The sequence below is a fragment of the Castor canadensis genome, chromosome 5, assembly GCF_047511655.1.
Source record: "Castor canadensis chromosome 5, mCasCan1.hap1v2, whole genome shotgun sequence".
NCBI lineage: Eukaryota > Metazoa > Chordata > Mammalia > Rodentia > Castoridae > Castor > Castor canadensis.
The window spans coordinates 156,520,333-156,535,202 of NC_133390.1; the positions used below are offsets into that span (position 1 = coordinate 156,520,333).

The window sequence follows — 14,870 nt, forward strand, 5'->3', positions numbered from 1 at the left end:
AACACATCATTCAGAAGTTTTTAATAAACAACTTCATTATAAAAACTTTTTTTTGAAAATGTAATTCTGTAAAACATTGAAAAATCTACTTTAACAAAGATACGCCCTGTGCATTTTCTAATGGCACTTACATTTTACAATTAAAAACCTTGTTTCATATAAAGCCAAAAATACTCCAAGAGGTTATTCACTGTGTTTACAAAGTGCTAGAAGGTTTTTGTCTTGTATTTTTCTCTTTTTTAAATAATCTGGCGTTACGAAAGAGTGGCCCCCAAGCCTTGACCACTGGGAGGGTGGAAAGGGCGTGAGAAGAGGTGTTCAGGGTTTCTAGTGCCATACATGCAGAATATGGGTGAACTGGCAAAGGAAGCCAACCGACACCTGAAGCAACTCGGCTGGAATGCTTCAACACCCCTCCATGAGGCACTAGGTTATAACAGTGAACATCCCTTTGCTTGCCACAGATCCTACTCCCCAGTGGTGAAGGTAATGGCCAATTCCTTCCACAGCAGGTTCAGAGCTCCAGGAGAGGCCAGGGTGGGGTCCCAGAGGAATCTGGACTTTTCTGGCCAACACCTGCCTAAGGCAAAGTTTCTTATTACATAAATATCCTTGTTAAAAAGCAAAATATTGATCCTGTACAATACAACCTGTTAAAAAAAAATCGTGCTTAAAAACAGCTCCTAGATAAGAAGGAAGGTAGAGAGAGGGTGGAGAAAACAGCTACTAAAAAGGGAGGGGAAATTTAAAGGACTACTAGGAAAATGTTTAGGGCATTGGGGAACTTCAACTTAGGACAATATCTATGAGCAAAAACGTAATCACACCTGCTTCCCGGATTTCCATTAACAAAATGCCATGTGTAAAAAGTTAGGGGGAACTTGGTGCACCTTTTCCGGCATCCCATCTCTTTAAGATACTGGAGGAGGGATCCTTTGAGCTGATGCTTGGGCATGCCAGCCCCTGGCCCCAGGACTGTCCTCAGCCCTGACCAGCTACTTTGCAGTACAGGTCAGTTCAATGCTGGCAGGCTGGAAAAGGTGGTCAGGAAAGGGCACATCACTTTTTTCTTGTCCCTGACTGGCCTGTGCCACATGACATGGCTCCTGTCCTGGGCAAATGCCCCTCTGGTTCTCATGGATTCAGAAGGGGTACTGAAGTAAGTCTGGGTACTGAGTGCAGGATAAAGCGATTCTTATCCTTTCAACAGCCAGGCAAAAAAAAAAAGGCTTTTTTTTGGGGGGGGGGGAGAAACAGCAGGGTGGCTATGGCCCAAAAAAAGTGAAGGCAGGTAATGTTCCTTTGCACCAGCAAAGTTCACAGTGACAGGAAAATTCCTCATGTTGAGGACTCTGAAAGGACAGGAAGGATGGGAGATGGGAATGAGCAAAGGCAGGAGAAAAGACAGGAGATGGGGGAAAGGCCCCGTTACAAGATGTTAAATAGTTGCTCTGCCTGTCCTCTGAGTTTCTCAGCCTCACTAAGGGAGGGAAGAGCTCAATAAGGGTCAGGAAAGGGCAAGCAGAGAAGATGGGACTCCTCTAACAGCCCAAGACATTATACTCTTGTGGCCAGAGGCCTATTTGCCTCTACAAACTGAGGGCACAGGAAGGTTGCAGGCAAGAGAAGAAGGGGTGCTGGGTCTCGTGAAGACCAGACACAAGAATGGCAACAAAGTCCCACTTGGATTCTCACATACCATTTCCTGTAATATGAGTCCCGACAACATGCACAGCATGCAGGAGGTGGCTGCGTACCAAGGTAGATGCTTTTAAAAACTAAATGTTAATTAGTCCCTGGGACTCACTGACAGTAACTGATTTTTAGAAGCAAATCACCTAGTTGGATGACAACCTTGACAGACATTTTTATATCTGGTTTTGTTTTTTAAAAGGTATCCCAAGTTACCCTGCCTAAATCAAAACATGCTTATTCATTCCATATTGCTTCCAATAAAGGGCCAGGGAGCTAAGTTTAAAGGCTTTCACCTCAAACAGGGAGTACTGGCCTGAGCTGAAGCGGAAGGCCAGGTCTTGGACCTGCACAGTTCCTGATAATAAACCAGTGAATCTAGATGGAAGGAGGGGGTCAGGAGAGGACAGGTGGGAGGTTGAGGCAGTTCCTAGGTAGTTTTTCCTGAAACCCTAGTGGAGAAGCCAGCATAAGGCACCACTGACATAGTGCCCAGACTTCTGGCTGCAACTGTAGGAGTTAACAGTAAAGAGGTAGAAGTGTGTTTCTGAATCAGAGAGGAGGTGTCTCAAGAGGTTCCACAATGGTGGTCCCTGAGCTGCCTCCCTTCTATGCGTGGGAAAAGCCCATGCAGAACTGAGATGAAGCAGGATTTGGGGTTCGGCTGGATTCTGGACAAGGGCTGTGCTGTCTGTGGTAGGGAGCCTCACAAGTTAGAAAAACTAATCAATTCCTGTAAGAACCTTACTAGATGCTAGGGGCAATTGAGGTGGATCATGAGAAGAAGGTGGAAGTTTTCCTTGATGGAGAGCAGAGAAGGCTATGCACAGTAGTCCTGAGTCCATAGGGACTGCAAAGTGGAGGAGACAGAAGGGACACTGTGAATAAGAAAAATTTTGGTATGGGAGGCAACAATGATTACATAGATTGGATTCAACTATCTGCCCAGTCCTGACTTTCTGAAAACTCTTCTTTCAACAATTCTACAACTTCCTGAAAAAGGGACAAGTGAGAGGGAGACAAATGAGGGGCGCATTCCCTCTTCTTTGCAATCCTCACCCGCCAAGAACCCGGAGTCCCTCCTTCTAAGACAAATAACAATAGCTCATGATGTTCAGGGTGGGGTTAGGAAATGGGGAGGTGATAGATGTGGGCGTGCCTTTCATTTCTTCCCCTCTCCAGTTCAGAAGAAGGATGAGGGAGTCATGATGTACTTGGAGAGAAACAGAATTGCAGACCTGTGAGAAAGCTGCTCGGATCTTCTTGCCTGTCTCCTGTGGACACTGCCATGAAAGGCAGGGACAGACGAAGTCATGGAAGATGGCAGAGGCTGAAGCAGTCCAAAGTCAGTTTATTTCCCCACAGGGGAAAAATGTGACCTCAAGTGAAGAGAAGTCAGCAAGACCCGACTCCGCCTTGTAAACAGGGCTCCAGTTAACACCAGGTACCAAGTGGTTCAGGCTGGTGCCAACTGAAATGGACTGGTGGGAATGGATTCACGGTGTGTAAACAGTGTTCACTGCAATCACTCTAAGGCTAACAGTGTAGCAAGGGAGGTGAAATGGTGTGTCTGAGGCGAATGTGTAAACGGTACCGCTGCTGGACAACACTGACTGAAAATGGAGCTGCTGGTACAGTGAGGATGGGGGTAGATGGGAAAAACAGAGGCCCTCTCTCCTGCCTGATGGTTGGAAGTAGGCAAAAGAGTCAAGTGACCTTCCACAGCAGGGCCTGAACAACTAACTGTGGTGGGGTCTGCAGGTTAGGACCAGAGGCGGGTTTCTTGGGCTATTTCTCTTGAGGTCATCCAAGGTGAAACCCTCTGTGTCTCCAAGAGGCCTTCCCTTCTACAAAGAGAAGGAAGGATGAAGCTTTGGAGAAGAGGGCTAAATGTGGCTCCCAATTCAGATCAAAAAAATAAAAGTAAAAATACCTGAAAGTCCTATAGTAGGAGATCTTTTCATAGGGCAGGGGCTCAAGGCTCCTTCTGGAATTGATCCTAGAGCCTGAACTCCCAAACCAAGTGCTCCATACAGACACTGGAATTTTTTTTGAACCCAGCTCTGAAAGCTCAGCTGCCTTTGTGGGGGACTCGGACGGGGTGGTTATTGAGGCTCCCTGACAGAGCCAAAACTGAGTGAGAGCCTCCGTGGGAGCTACTGGAATGCTTGGTGGAAACGAGGCAGGGTGGTGGTACTCAGGCCAGAGGTGAAGACAGGAGGCAAGGAGTGCAGAGGCCCAAAGTTCAGGGGTCCCCCAGCTCCTGGAGAATCTTGAGGTTGAGCTTGCAAAGTGGTGAGCAGGGGCTGTGCCTCAGCCTGGGAGTAGCCCATAACCAGGCCTCCTGTGGCCCCAGGTGGGTTACACGGGGGCAGATTGAGTGGAAGAAAGCCCAGTAAGTGGGAGAAGTCCACATTAGCAGCGCAGAGGGCCTCAGAAAGGTTGGCGGGGCTCTTGGCGAGCAGTGCTTCATCTAGGAGGGCCGCAGCTGCCGCCGGCTGAGGTGAGGCGGGCTGGGGTTCGGCGGATGAGAGAGACAGGCTTCCAGGAAGCTCCGCCAGAAAACTATCCACCTCCACTTTGGGCAATTTGTCGGGCAAGTATGAGGTAGATCCAAGCTGGTATTTTGGAGGGAGCTGAGCTGGGGAAGAGATAGGTGATGATTCCAGAGGGTAGCTCATACCCATGGGCAGCGTGTTGTGCACCAGGGAGTGTGGCACACCCGTGCTGGGCATGGTAGGGATGTGGGCACCATACATGCCCATGGGCAACATGCTAGGGAAGGCCTTGGCCCCCATCACGTCCCGAGAGGCCATGCACAGCACAGGGCTCAGCTCTTCCTTCACGCTGACTGTGGAGCTGCAGCTGAGTAAGCCTAACATGTCCACTGGCTCTGTCTTGATCTTGAGCAGCTCCTGTGAGTGGCTCTTCTTAACATGACGTGTCAGGTGGTCCTTGCGGCCGAACCTCTGTGCACAGTACTGGCAAAGGAAGTCCTTACGGCCTGTGTGCACCACTAGGTGCCGCCGCACATCCTTACGAGTATAAAACCTCCGGTCACAGTGGTCACAGGGGTGCTTCTTCTCCTTGGCACCACCTGTTACGCGGCGTGAGTGGGCCTTCAGGTGCTCCAGCAGGGCCTGGGTATTCTCAAAGGTCTGCAAACATACCTTGCAGCTGAGGTCACCGCTGCTGGCAGCATGCATGGCCAGGTGGCGACGGTAACCCAGCTTTGTATTGTAATTCTTACCGCACTCAGAGCAGTGGAGCGCTTCTTTGTTGGGGTCATGGGTCTGCAAGTGGTTCCGTAGATGGTCCTTGCGGTGAAACATCTTATCACAGTACATGCACTGGTGGGGTTTCTGGGCTGAGTGAGTGGCCATGTGCCTGAAGATAGGGATGGAAGACAGGTCATAGCAGGAAGATGGGAGACCACAAGGTGTCTATTAACAGGAAACTAGATAGAAAAATTGTGATAAAGTGATGCAATGGAATACCATGCCAACTATATTCTATTCATATCCTTGCAAAATCATGTATGTACTGCCATTCTTGGAAGCACTAGTTGTAGTAGCAAAAAATAAAAAGCAATCTGAACATCAAATCTAACAATAGGGAACTGGTTCATAATTTATGCTAAGTTTATAAAATGACTAAGTTATTTTTAAAATGAGGCAACTTTAGTAGAGTCTTTTTTGTAGTGGTACTGGGTACCACTTGAGCCATGCCACCAGCCCTGAAAATGAGGGGGCATAAATGTACCTTTGGGAATAAACTCCTTAGATACAAAAGTGGAAAAAAGCAAAGAGGCAGAATATTCTGTATGTGAAAAGGGGGGAAGTCATATGTATATTTGTTTGTATCTGTTTAAAATATTTCTGGGAGGTATGGCTCAAGTGGTAGAGTGCCTGATTTGTTAGCATCTGCTTTGCAAGCCCAAAACCCTGAATTCAAACCCCAGTCCCACTAAAAGAAAAAAAATTTCTGGAATGATGCATAAGAAACTGACATCACTGGTAGTCTATGGGGGAAAGAAGTAGACAATTTACAGATGGATGTAATGGAGAAGTTTCATTGCATATCTTTTGGTAACTTCTGAATTTGAATTATGTGAATATATTTTCTCTTCAAAAATATACGTAAAAAAATTTAATGACACAATAAAGGGAAAAATGAAATGTATATAAAGTTCCTGGTCTGGAACAAGTTCCCAAGATATACAGAGCTAAGTGAAAAGAGGAAGTTCAATACAGTACATGTAATGCGATCCATTTTTAAAATACAAAAGGAAGGGAATACATGTTTGAATGTTTCAGGAAGGATATACAAGAAACTAGTCCCACCGCTGCCTTTGAGGAGAAGAACAGTGGCTTTCATTTTTCACTGCATGCCCATTTGTAGCATTTGAATTGCTTACCGTGTAAACCAGTAATACTTTAAGAAATGTTTTAGTGTATAGTACCTTAGGGTCCCTTAGTTTACCTGTTCCTATCTGGTTGGAAAGCAGCTCAGAGTTCAGGAGCTGAAATTCATAGCTCAGTATCCATTCAGAATCAACTCGGCAAGACCATGAAGCTCTGGGTGAGCTGTATCATTAACCTTGTTCTGAAACAAGGCTGAAACACCAGGTAGCCCATTTACCAGTCAGTAAGTGGCAGAGGCTGTATTTAAGCAGATTTAAACCTTCTTGAGTTCTGGCTCACTCAGGCAGATCATAGCTGTCTCTTATGACCTTTTCCACCTGGAGGATTATCCTCATGCTCTATGTGAATGTTCACGTTCATGATCCTGTAACATGACTGACATGACAACATAAAGGAGGGAGGTGCTGAGAAGTTTCAGTCTATTTTCTTCATTTTGCAAGTGAGGGAATTAAGACCCAAAAGGTTTAGTAACTCACCAAATATCATTCGTAAATTATGTCAGGGCTCCTACCTCCTGGACCAGGACCTTTCCTGAAGTCTCCTACTGGAACTAAGAAAGTCTAAGAGGTTAACTCTGACTAGTGTCCACCTAAGATATAGAAGCACAGAGAATCAAAACTTTCCTAGGACCACAGAACTGTCCTGAGGGCAATCCTGGCCTCCACACTACCCTGGTGCCTATTTTAGTTCCTACCTAGAAACTGTTTTCCAGATGAGGAACTGAGGCTTTCTATGGTCATCTTGTTGATGCATTTACTTGTTTGCTACCTGCCCCCATTATTAAGAAGGTAAATACAAGAAGGGTCAGCACCCCCATCCTTCTGGCTTAGTATTCTGTCCCTAGCAATGAGCACTATGACTAGTCAAAAAATAATAGTTGCATAGATGAACGAATGGTTAGGTGACTGTACATCAGACTGGTCTATTTCATTTGTAATGGGCAAGTTCTTGGTTCCTCTGATGGAAAGGTAGGGATAAAATAAAAATAGCTCTCACCAGGCCCCTTCCCCACCAGATCTTCTCCGCCGTATCTGCCTTAACAAGGCTTTTCACATTCTATTTCACTTTTGAGTAGGGATTCTTGGGCTTACAAGTTTCAGAAAAGCAGCTGACCCAGGGGGCACCAGGGACTCTACAAAGACAGAAGTAATCATCTGAGCAGCAGGCTGATTCAATAGCAGCAACACTGCAGGACCTACAAAGCCATGTGAACTTGGTTAAGGCCCTGCTCTGTGCCTTCACTTTAAAAAGTACAGACTGAACCAGAGGATCTCCTCTTCCTTCTAAAGTTCTAAGACTGATGTCTAACTTTTGGCTAAGATTCTGATCATTTACCTGACAGAAGTGAGATATTAAAAAAAAAAATGTTCAGTATAGTTTGTTCACAGAAGCTTGATTCTGCACTCATCAGATTCTAGTGTCTGAATCTATGTTTATTTTTTTAGTGAGTGACTTCAAATGGTTAGCGTTCAGAGAAGGCTAGGACAAGTTAACCTTCACTTTTTTTTGCCACAAATAAAAGCAATACACTCAGTGGAGTCTCTCTGGCTTTGTCTGGGAACCTCGGGGCAGGAAGAGGTATAAGAGTGTTACCTACCTATACAGCTTGTACTTGGAGGCAAAAGCCTTGCCACAGTGTAGCTGAGGGCAGCTATATGGTCTCTGATCCAGATGGGGGAGGCTGTGAGGTCTCAGCTTCTCCCCATTTGAGAAGGGTGTCCCCGAGATTTCACATTGGCACTTTACTTGACTCTCTGCCTCCCGGGCCCGAGGCCTGGGAACTAGTTTCCAGCCCACTTCCTCCTCCTGCTTTGCATCTTGAATCCAGGGAGGGACGCTAGTGAAAAATGTGGTCATGGCAAAGCTAATGGCAAAGGGCCATGTTATTCAGAAAGCCTCCCCATCAGCTCCACATGGGCTCTCCGCTCTGTCACAGCCTCCAACGCAGCCTTCAGAAAACAATCTCTTCACCTGAAATATCAGAACACCTGGTGTTAGGGAGCCCAATACCATGCGTGCATGGGCTCTGAAAGCAGACAGATCCCGCTCCGATCCCAGTCTTCCACTTAGAATCTGTGTGATGTTCAGACAATTACTTACTTCTCTGAGCTATTTACTCTCTTATAAGGTGGATATAATAATCTCCAAAATCATAAGGACATTTTGAGGATTTAATGAGATCATGAATATAAAGCATTCAGTACAAGGGTGGGTACCCAGAAAGTACTTAGTGGTAACTATTATTGCTAGTACAGTCTAGGTTAAGAAGAAACAGGATAATCTGAAAAACTAAAGGCTCTGAAATGCTAAACTTTCTCTTCTGACTTCATTTTTACATTCTTTCCACTAAACCTAGAGATAGCAGTTTCTCCTCCTCCTTTTCATCCTATCCCCACCCCCATCCACTACTTTCTACAATTCTGCTCCTCACAGAGGTGCTAAGGAGCAATAAAATGTCCAAAAGACAAGGGAGAAGGAAGAGGAGAATCCTTTTCTTAGGAAATTTACACCCTGAGAGACAGCACTGGGCTAGATGTGCTTTTTAGCAGCACATCAATGTCAGGAGGTTCCGTCTAAGGAGGAAATAGCAGATTCAGCATTTTCCCTAAACCAGTACTGGTGCCATCCTGACCTCTACCTCCTCTTTGGGTCTTGTGGTCTCCAGGCCTGATGTGCCTCTTCAGCAAAGCCTGTCTAACAACTCAAGGTGATGAGTGGCCCCTCCTATAGACTGTAAAGGAATATATGCACCTCTCCATTAGGAGAAGGTAACATATTAGCATTAGCATTTAGTCTTCTCCAACTGATTGTCTGAGGGCTCTTATCATATCTCTTTTATCTCTATATATCTAATGTCTAGAAAAAGAATTTCAACTTTCTTTTAGACGAGTAAATTAATCACTAAATGCAAGTTGATTCTCAGGGGCTTAATTTAAACCCGGAAATTCTAGTTTAAACTGGGTTCAAGCCCTGCCAAAATGGGAAGCCAAATTTTTGAAGTCTGACCCTTTCTCTTGTTGGTAGGTAGGGAGAAAGGCTGGAGTTAACTGTGACATGATTCCTTTCCTAATACCAACTCAGGGAAAAGATGGGAGTAACTATACTATTTCTCAAAAGAGGGACAACAGATCCACATTCATACTCACTAACTACACATTACCAACTGCAATGTATCTTGGTACAATAGGGGGATTCCCCTTGAAGAGATTATGCCAAAATCTGGACATGAGGCTTTTCCATGTGAAGAGAGCAAAGAACGTATCTGTGGATTGTCGACAAGAATCTGGGGGAAGCGCTAACTGCACAAACTAGCTGTGGGCCACAGAATGCTTGCTCAGCTCATTAGCACCTGCTGCTTACAGTGACCATTCATCCAACAGACTGGCCATGAACGAGATGATAGCATCAGCGGGTTCATGCCCCAAAGCTTTGCTCGACATTAACAGGAGCTACATCCTGTTCAGGAACCATTCCTCTTTTTTGAAGAAACATTGCAACGTAGTTTGATAAACATTTCCCCATCACGAGTAGAGATTTGCCTAGAAAGCTCTGCACAAAGGTGGCTGCATTTTGCGTGAATCACATGCCAGGGAGAGAAAGCAACAGTAAAAATCAGACCTACTTGAGCTTCAAATCATCGTGACATATTTGCCTGCTTCACTATAAGCCTTATAGGCCTCTGACGTCCGGCTTTCATTGTTTAAGTCCCCTCCTCCTTTGCAAGGGTGGAATTACCTGTTTATAATACCAGTGATTACTACACACACTGTAGCAGGCAGACAGTGAACTCCAGTGTGCATATCTAGTTTAGAGGGAATTTTCCCTATCTTCAAAGTCAAATTCTCTCCCACTTCATATTTGATTCACACCCTGGCTTCTGGAAAGTTGGGAATGGCTGCCAGAGGAAAGTAAGTCACAATCACTTTGGCTGATGTGAGATGGGAGTCTAGCCTGGAAATTCCACAAACTCAGAAAGAGAATGGTAGGTCCCCCACCTCCCACACGTCCAACTCATCTATTCTCTTGAACATGCACAAACAAGACACAGCAGTTTATTATGCTGCTACTGAAAGAGTGAGTAATGGGCTTCTAGGAAAGAGGCTGGTGGTGGCTAAGAAGAACCCATGAGGTTGTACTGATAGAACCAAGGGAAGAAGGCGGGAACCATGTGCTCTCCTTGATCTGTACTTAATGGGACTATGGTTTAAAACCAAAAGAGCCACCACCCTGATCCTACTCCCCTAGGCCTTTTAAAAAGCATAGCAAAGTTCTTACCTACAGTTACCAGAAGGCTGTTGGATAACCAATGCTGCTAGTGTTACCTAGGAACACTTTTGAGGATCTAGTCCTTCTCTTTCTTTCCTTTGTCTGCAAACTCCTCTGATCCAGAAAGATTCCTGAGTTCTGAAGGAACATAATCAGACCTGTTCCTTCAGACTCCTTCCTAGACAAAACTGTGTAAGAATTCTGCTTCTCTTTCAAAGCTGTTCTTCTAGTCTCATGCTATAACCGTAACTACAGAGAAGCTGACAGACCTGTTCCCATAAAACAAACACAATCCCTCCCAGCTACTGGTATAACTCAGTATGTTTTCAGCCTAAGATTCTTTCTGGAGTCTGATCTGAAGGGGGAGGTAGTATGGAAAGAACCTTGGACTTACTATCAGAAGAGCAGCCACTTACTGGCTGTGAAACCACAGGCAGGTTACTTTATTTCTCTGAACCTCACTCTCTTCAATTTCTACACTAGAGTTTTATTTTACGTACCTGTAAGATATTCCTAGAGGATTAAGTAAAACAATACTCTTGAAAGTGACATGAAATGTGTGAATACATGTAGTGCCCTCTGAGGTCCAAGTTGCATCTGCCTCTTTTCCCCACAGCGCCTGAGTAGTACTTCTTTTTTCCCCCTTTGGTGTTACTTCTTACGCCTCAAAGTGAGTTTCCTTCCCTTCCCAGCATCTCCCCAGAATGCAGCCTTCCTCTTTTTCCTCACAACTAGCCCTCAGTACATCCCCTCTAACTAGCTCCTTACTTTACCTTCCTCTAGCACATCTCCTGGGCCAGAATTCTCTTTCACCTGGATAACCACTTTATTACACTTTTATGCTACCCTCTTCTGTATTAAGATCCATATCCCAAGTAGGAATTCTTGCTCTATATGGCCTCTGGAAGGTCCTGTCTATCTTCTGTTGTGTGCCATGATGCCTGCTGCCCTCTGATGAAACTAGTTTTTATGGAGTTACATCATCTCTATAGAAACTGAGTTCTTTCTCCATTATTGGCCTGTTTCCTCATCTGTAAAGCTAAAAAATACTTACCTCACAGGCTTATTGTAAGGATTATTTTAGTCAGGTATGGAAAGGGCTCGGCATTGGGTTTGGCCTGCTACAAGTGCCCAACAAGAGAGCTACTATCTTTGTATTGAGTTGTATGTTCCCACTTCTGTGCGACACTCCAGTTTTCCCCCCACCCAAATACTGCTGAGGGATAGCTTCCCCACCCCCACATCAAGGAAAGGGTTACTCTCTGAGTGTTCTTAACTAAAGAAACCCACAGAGGATTAACAGCTTCACTTCAGTGACTACCCTAAAATAGCTTTTATTTCTCCTGCTCAAGAGCTACTTGGGGAGCTGAAGAACTCAATTCAACACCTGCCTACAAGGAAACACACCCAGGAATCATTCCTTGGGGTGGACAGAATCTTCTCTTAAGAGAACCCAAAATAGAAACTGGGAAATTATAAATAGAATTAAAGAGGGAAAAACAACAACAAAATATACGCAGGTCCTAGGCACCAGAAACAAATCCAAAAGGCACTCTCTGGTTGGCTGGAAAATAGTGAGCAGGAAGGGGGAAACGGGAATAGCTGCCCCCCTCACTCATACTCAGCGCACACACACCCCATTCCAGAGTAGTGGGAGAATTAAATTACAGGGAGACTGAGGAGTCTCAGTGACTTGCATCATTCCAAGAAACATCAAACAGGATTAACAGGGGTTGGATTTACTCTGGGCTGCTAGTTCTGTCAGTGTAGATGGGCCTCTTTGCAAAGAGTCCCTTTGATTCCCTATTTCTTCAGATTCCACTGCCTCCCACTCCTGGGGAGGCCTTGAGCAAATGGCTGCAACTCACTCCAGTCTCATTTTCACAGGGAGGAAACCTGCTTAGACACCCACCCCCCAATCTAGTGGGGCCTCTCCTTGGGAGCCGAGGGTTAGAAACCCAAGGCCAGACTCTATCACAGCTCCAGGCTGACAGGTGGAAAAACACACAAGAAAGAAGACTGACTACACTTGCAGGTGAAAGTACCAACTCCCCCACACAGTTTTCCCCCCAAATTGGGCCACAGCATGGGACTGGATTTGTGGGAAACGGTCCTGTCTCTGAGCTGGCCAGCTTCTATCCCGCCCAACTCTGGTGGGAAATGTTAAATTCCCCTTAAGACTGGGAGATGGGAGTGGACGGTGGGAAGAGACAGGAATTCAGGAAGAAGTCTAAGGGGTTGGGGGTCTTGGGGATGGGCAGGAAGGGCAAGCATGGTGAAGAATCATAAGGAAGTTACCTGGCTCTCTAAAAGACCCCTAAAAGAAAGGGGGAGGAGGATTCTAAGCGCTAGAGGAAGGCTCCGGGGGTTGAAGAGAGAAGTGCTTTCTCTTGAATTTCAGGAGGGTCTCAAAATGGGTCTCCTGATGGAAACTGTCTAAAGTTTGGGAGTATGGTCCCTGGGGAGGGAACCACAGCTAGGACCTCATTTGGGTTCTCCAGACCCTGGGATTTGGGGGAAGCCTCAAAAGGGATTATATAAATCCGGAAAAAAATGAAAGAGAGGGTAAAGAGCTGACTATTTGGAGCAGGAAAGAGGGGGTTATGTGGGTCGGGGTAGGCGTGTCTCTGGGAGGGAGCAGGTGCAGCTTATCTACGTCCCCCAGACCCGGGTCCCTAGTAAGGTCAGCCGCGCGTTATCTGGGTCTCCAGGGAGCCCAGGGGTCGGGAGTGGGGAACCCTCAGGCTGCGTCTCCAGGACTAGGCAGGGAGGGGGCTGAGAGGACTTCTTCGGATCCCCCAAACACAGGTATGAGGTCCGGGGAGAGTTTTCGTCGCCCTGGGGCCTATCTGGGACCCGGCTGGCGCAGAGGGGGGGCCCAGTCGGGGGTGTGGGCGACCGCGCTGAGGGGCCCAAGGTGAGGGGCACCGCCGCTCTGGGTGCCGGGCTTGCGGGCGCAGCGAGACGTCCTCCCGCCCCACTCCCCGCCGTCCCCCAGGGCCCTCGCCGGCACTCACCGCGCTCGGGGCCCCGCGCTGCGGGCCGGGCCGCGCTCGGGCTCCGCCAGGCCCGCTCAGGCCCCGGTAGTGGCGGCGGTCGGGCCATTGTGCGGTGCATTGTGGGAGCCGCGCGAGCGGGCGCTCGGGCTGGGGAGGGGGCGGCGCCGCGGGCTCTCTATGGTCCCGCCCGCCCGCGGGCTAGAGCGGCCGGGGCGGCGCGCGGGCGGCGCGCGGGGCCTGCCGGGAGCGGGGCGAGCGTTCACACCCCCTCTTCGATCCCCGCCTCTTCGCCGCGGCGCTCTCGGGCTCCTGGCCGACATGGGCGCCGCCGCGTGGGCACTGTCGCCCGTGCCGCTGCGTGCGTCTCTCTTGCTGCTGCTTCTGCCGCTCCCGGGGCAGCCCACGGGCTCCTGGGACCCGGCCGGTTACCTGCTCTACTGTCCCTGCATGGGTAAGGCCTCCCGAGCCCTCTGCTTAAGTGGAGAAACTGAGGCCGGGAGAGGAGAAGCCACTCCTGAGGCGCCCAGAGAGGCCTTGACAGATGCAGGAGAGAACCCCAGAGTGGGACAGGGTTTGCTCTTCTCTTGTGTGCCCAAGTTGCAAGGGCACAGAGGAGCCACCCTGTCCAACCTTCCATTTGACGGATGAGAAAACTAAGTCTGGGCGAGGACGTGACTTGCTCCAGGTCTAAGCCTGCCCGGAGTCCAGTACATGGAGTTGTGGAACAGGACTTGATGTCACTGGCCCACGCTCGCTCCAGGCGATTCTTTTCATTCACTCACCAAATAGGTCTGTGGCGCACTTTCACGGCGCTGTTCTCTGGGCTGGGAATACAGTGATGAGTAAGACAGATAAACCTCATGTCCTTGTACAGAGCCCTCATTTTTAGATGGGGGAAGACAATAAGTGATAAACATAAAAAATAAGTGCATAGTTTCATGGAAAATAAAGAAAACTCTGAGAAGATAAAGAGAAGGAAGGCTCTAAAGGGACATTTGAAGAGTGTGATGTAAATTGAGTAGTGGATCATTATTGTAAAAGTCATTCCTTCTTAAAGCCTTGCAATAGCTTCCAGACTCTTGACCAATTGCCAAAGGCCCTGTATGATTTGGCCTCTGCTGGCATCTCCAAAACTCCCTGACCCTCCAGCTGAAGCCACTCTTACCTCCTTTCTGTTCTTAGTACACCTTCCCCTTCACTGCTGTGTAAATGTCATCAGAGAAGACTCCACTGACCTATATACCCAAGTAATCTTACTAATTTCCGTCACCAAATTTTTTCATCTCTTTCTTGCAAGTCTTTGTTTTCATGTTTAGTATCTCCCCAGCTGGACTGTGAGTGCCTTGAGGGCAGACACATTGTCCTTGTTTACTACTGTATCCTAACACCTAGCATAGAACCTGGCACATTGTGGCTTTCAATGTTTGTGGAATGTATATATAGATGTCAGGCTGGGGTAACAAAAAGAGTCAAAGTCGTTGCACCTGAG

General features: G+C 47.3%; 2 protein-coding genes across 4 annotated transcripts in view; one reads left to right on the forward strand and one right to left on the reverse strand.

Annotated features, from left to right (window-relative positions):
• Window positions 1-4: 4 nt before the first annotated feature.
• Plagl2 (PLAG1 like zinc finger 2) lies at window positions 5-13,526 on the reverse strand. 3 transcript variants are annotated; one of them, XM_020171944.2, is made up of 3 exons: window positions 13,400-13,526; window positions 7,714-8,087; window positions 5-5,079 (listed from the first exon to the last, which is right to left on the reverse strand). In XM_020171944.2, the coding sequence occupies exons 2-3, from the start codon at window positions 7,971-7,973 to the stop codon at window positions 3,849-3,851; spliced, it is 1,491 nt and encodes a 496-aa protein (XP_020027533.1). In that variant the 5' UTR covers window positions 7,974-8,087; window positions 13,400-13,526; the 3' UTR covers window positions 5-3,848. The 3 variants fall into 3 exon arrangements, with proteins under 3 accessions (XP_020027533.1, XP_020027534.1, XP_073930645.1); XM_020171945.2 differs by lacking the exon at window positions 7,714-8,087 and having other exon boundaries at window positions 13,400-13,477; XM_074074544.1 differs by lacking the exon at window positions 13,400-13,526 and having other exon boundaries at window positions 7,714-13,072.
• A 104-nt stretch (window positions 13,527-13,630) lies between these two features.
• Pofut1 (protein O-fucosyltransferase 1) overlaps window positions 13,631-14,870 on the forward strand; it is a 37,777-nt gene continuing 36,537 nt past the window's right edge. Inside the window, exon 1 of the mRNA XM_020171948.2 lies at window positions 13,631-13,832. Coding sequence (XP_020027537.2) covers window positions 13,700-13,832 — 133 coding nt within the window. The 5' untranslated portion in view covers window positions 13,631-13,699. The remainder of the gene's footprint in view (window positions 13,833-14,870) is intronic.

Coding starts and splice junctions, on each gene's coding strand:
- Plagl2 (XM_020171944.2), bottom strand. CDS start 7,973: ATGACCACATTTTTCACTAGCGTCCCTCCCTGGATTCAAGATGCAAAG. Junction 5,080..7,713: donor TCCAAGTACAAGCTGTATAG/GTAGGTAACACT, acceptor CCCTATCTTCAG/GCACATGGCCACTCACTCAG.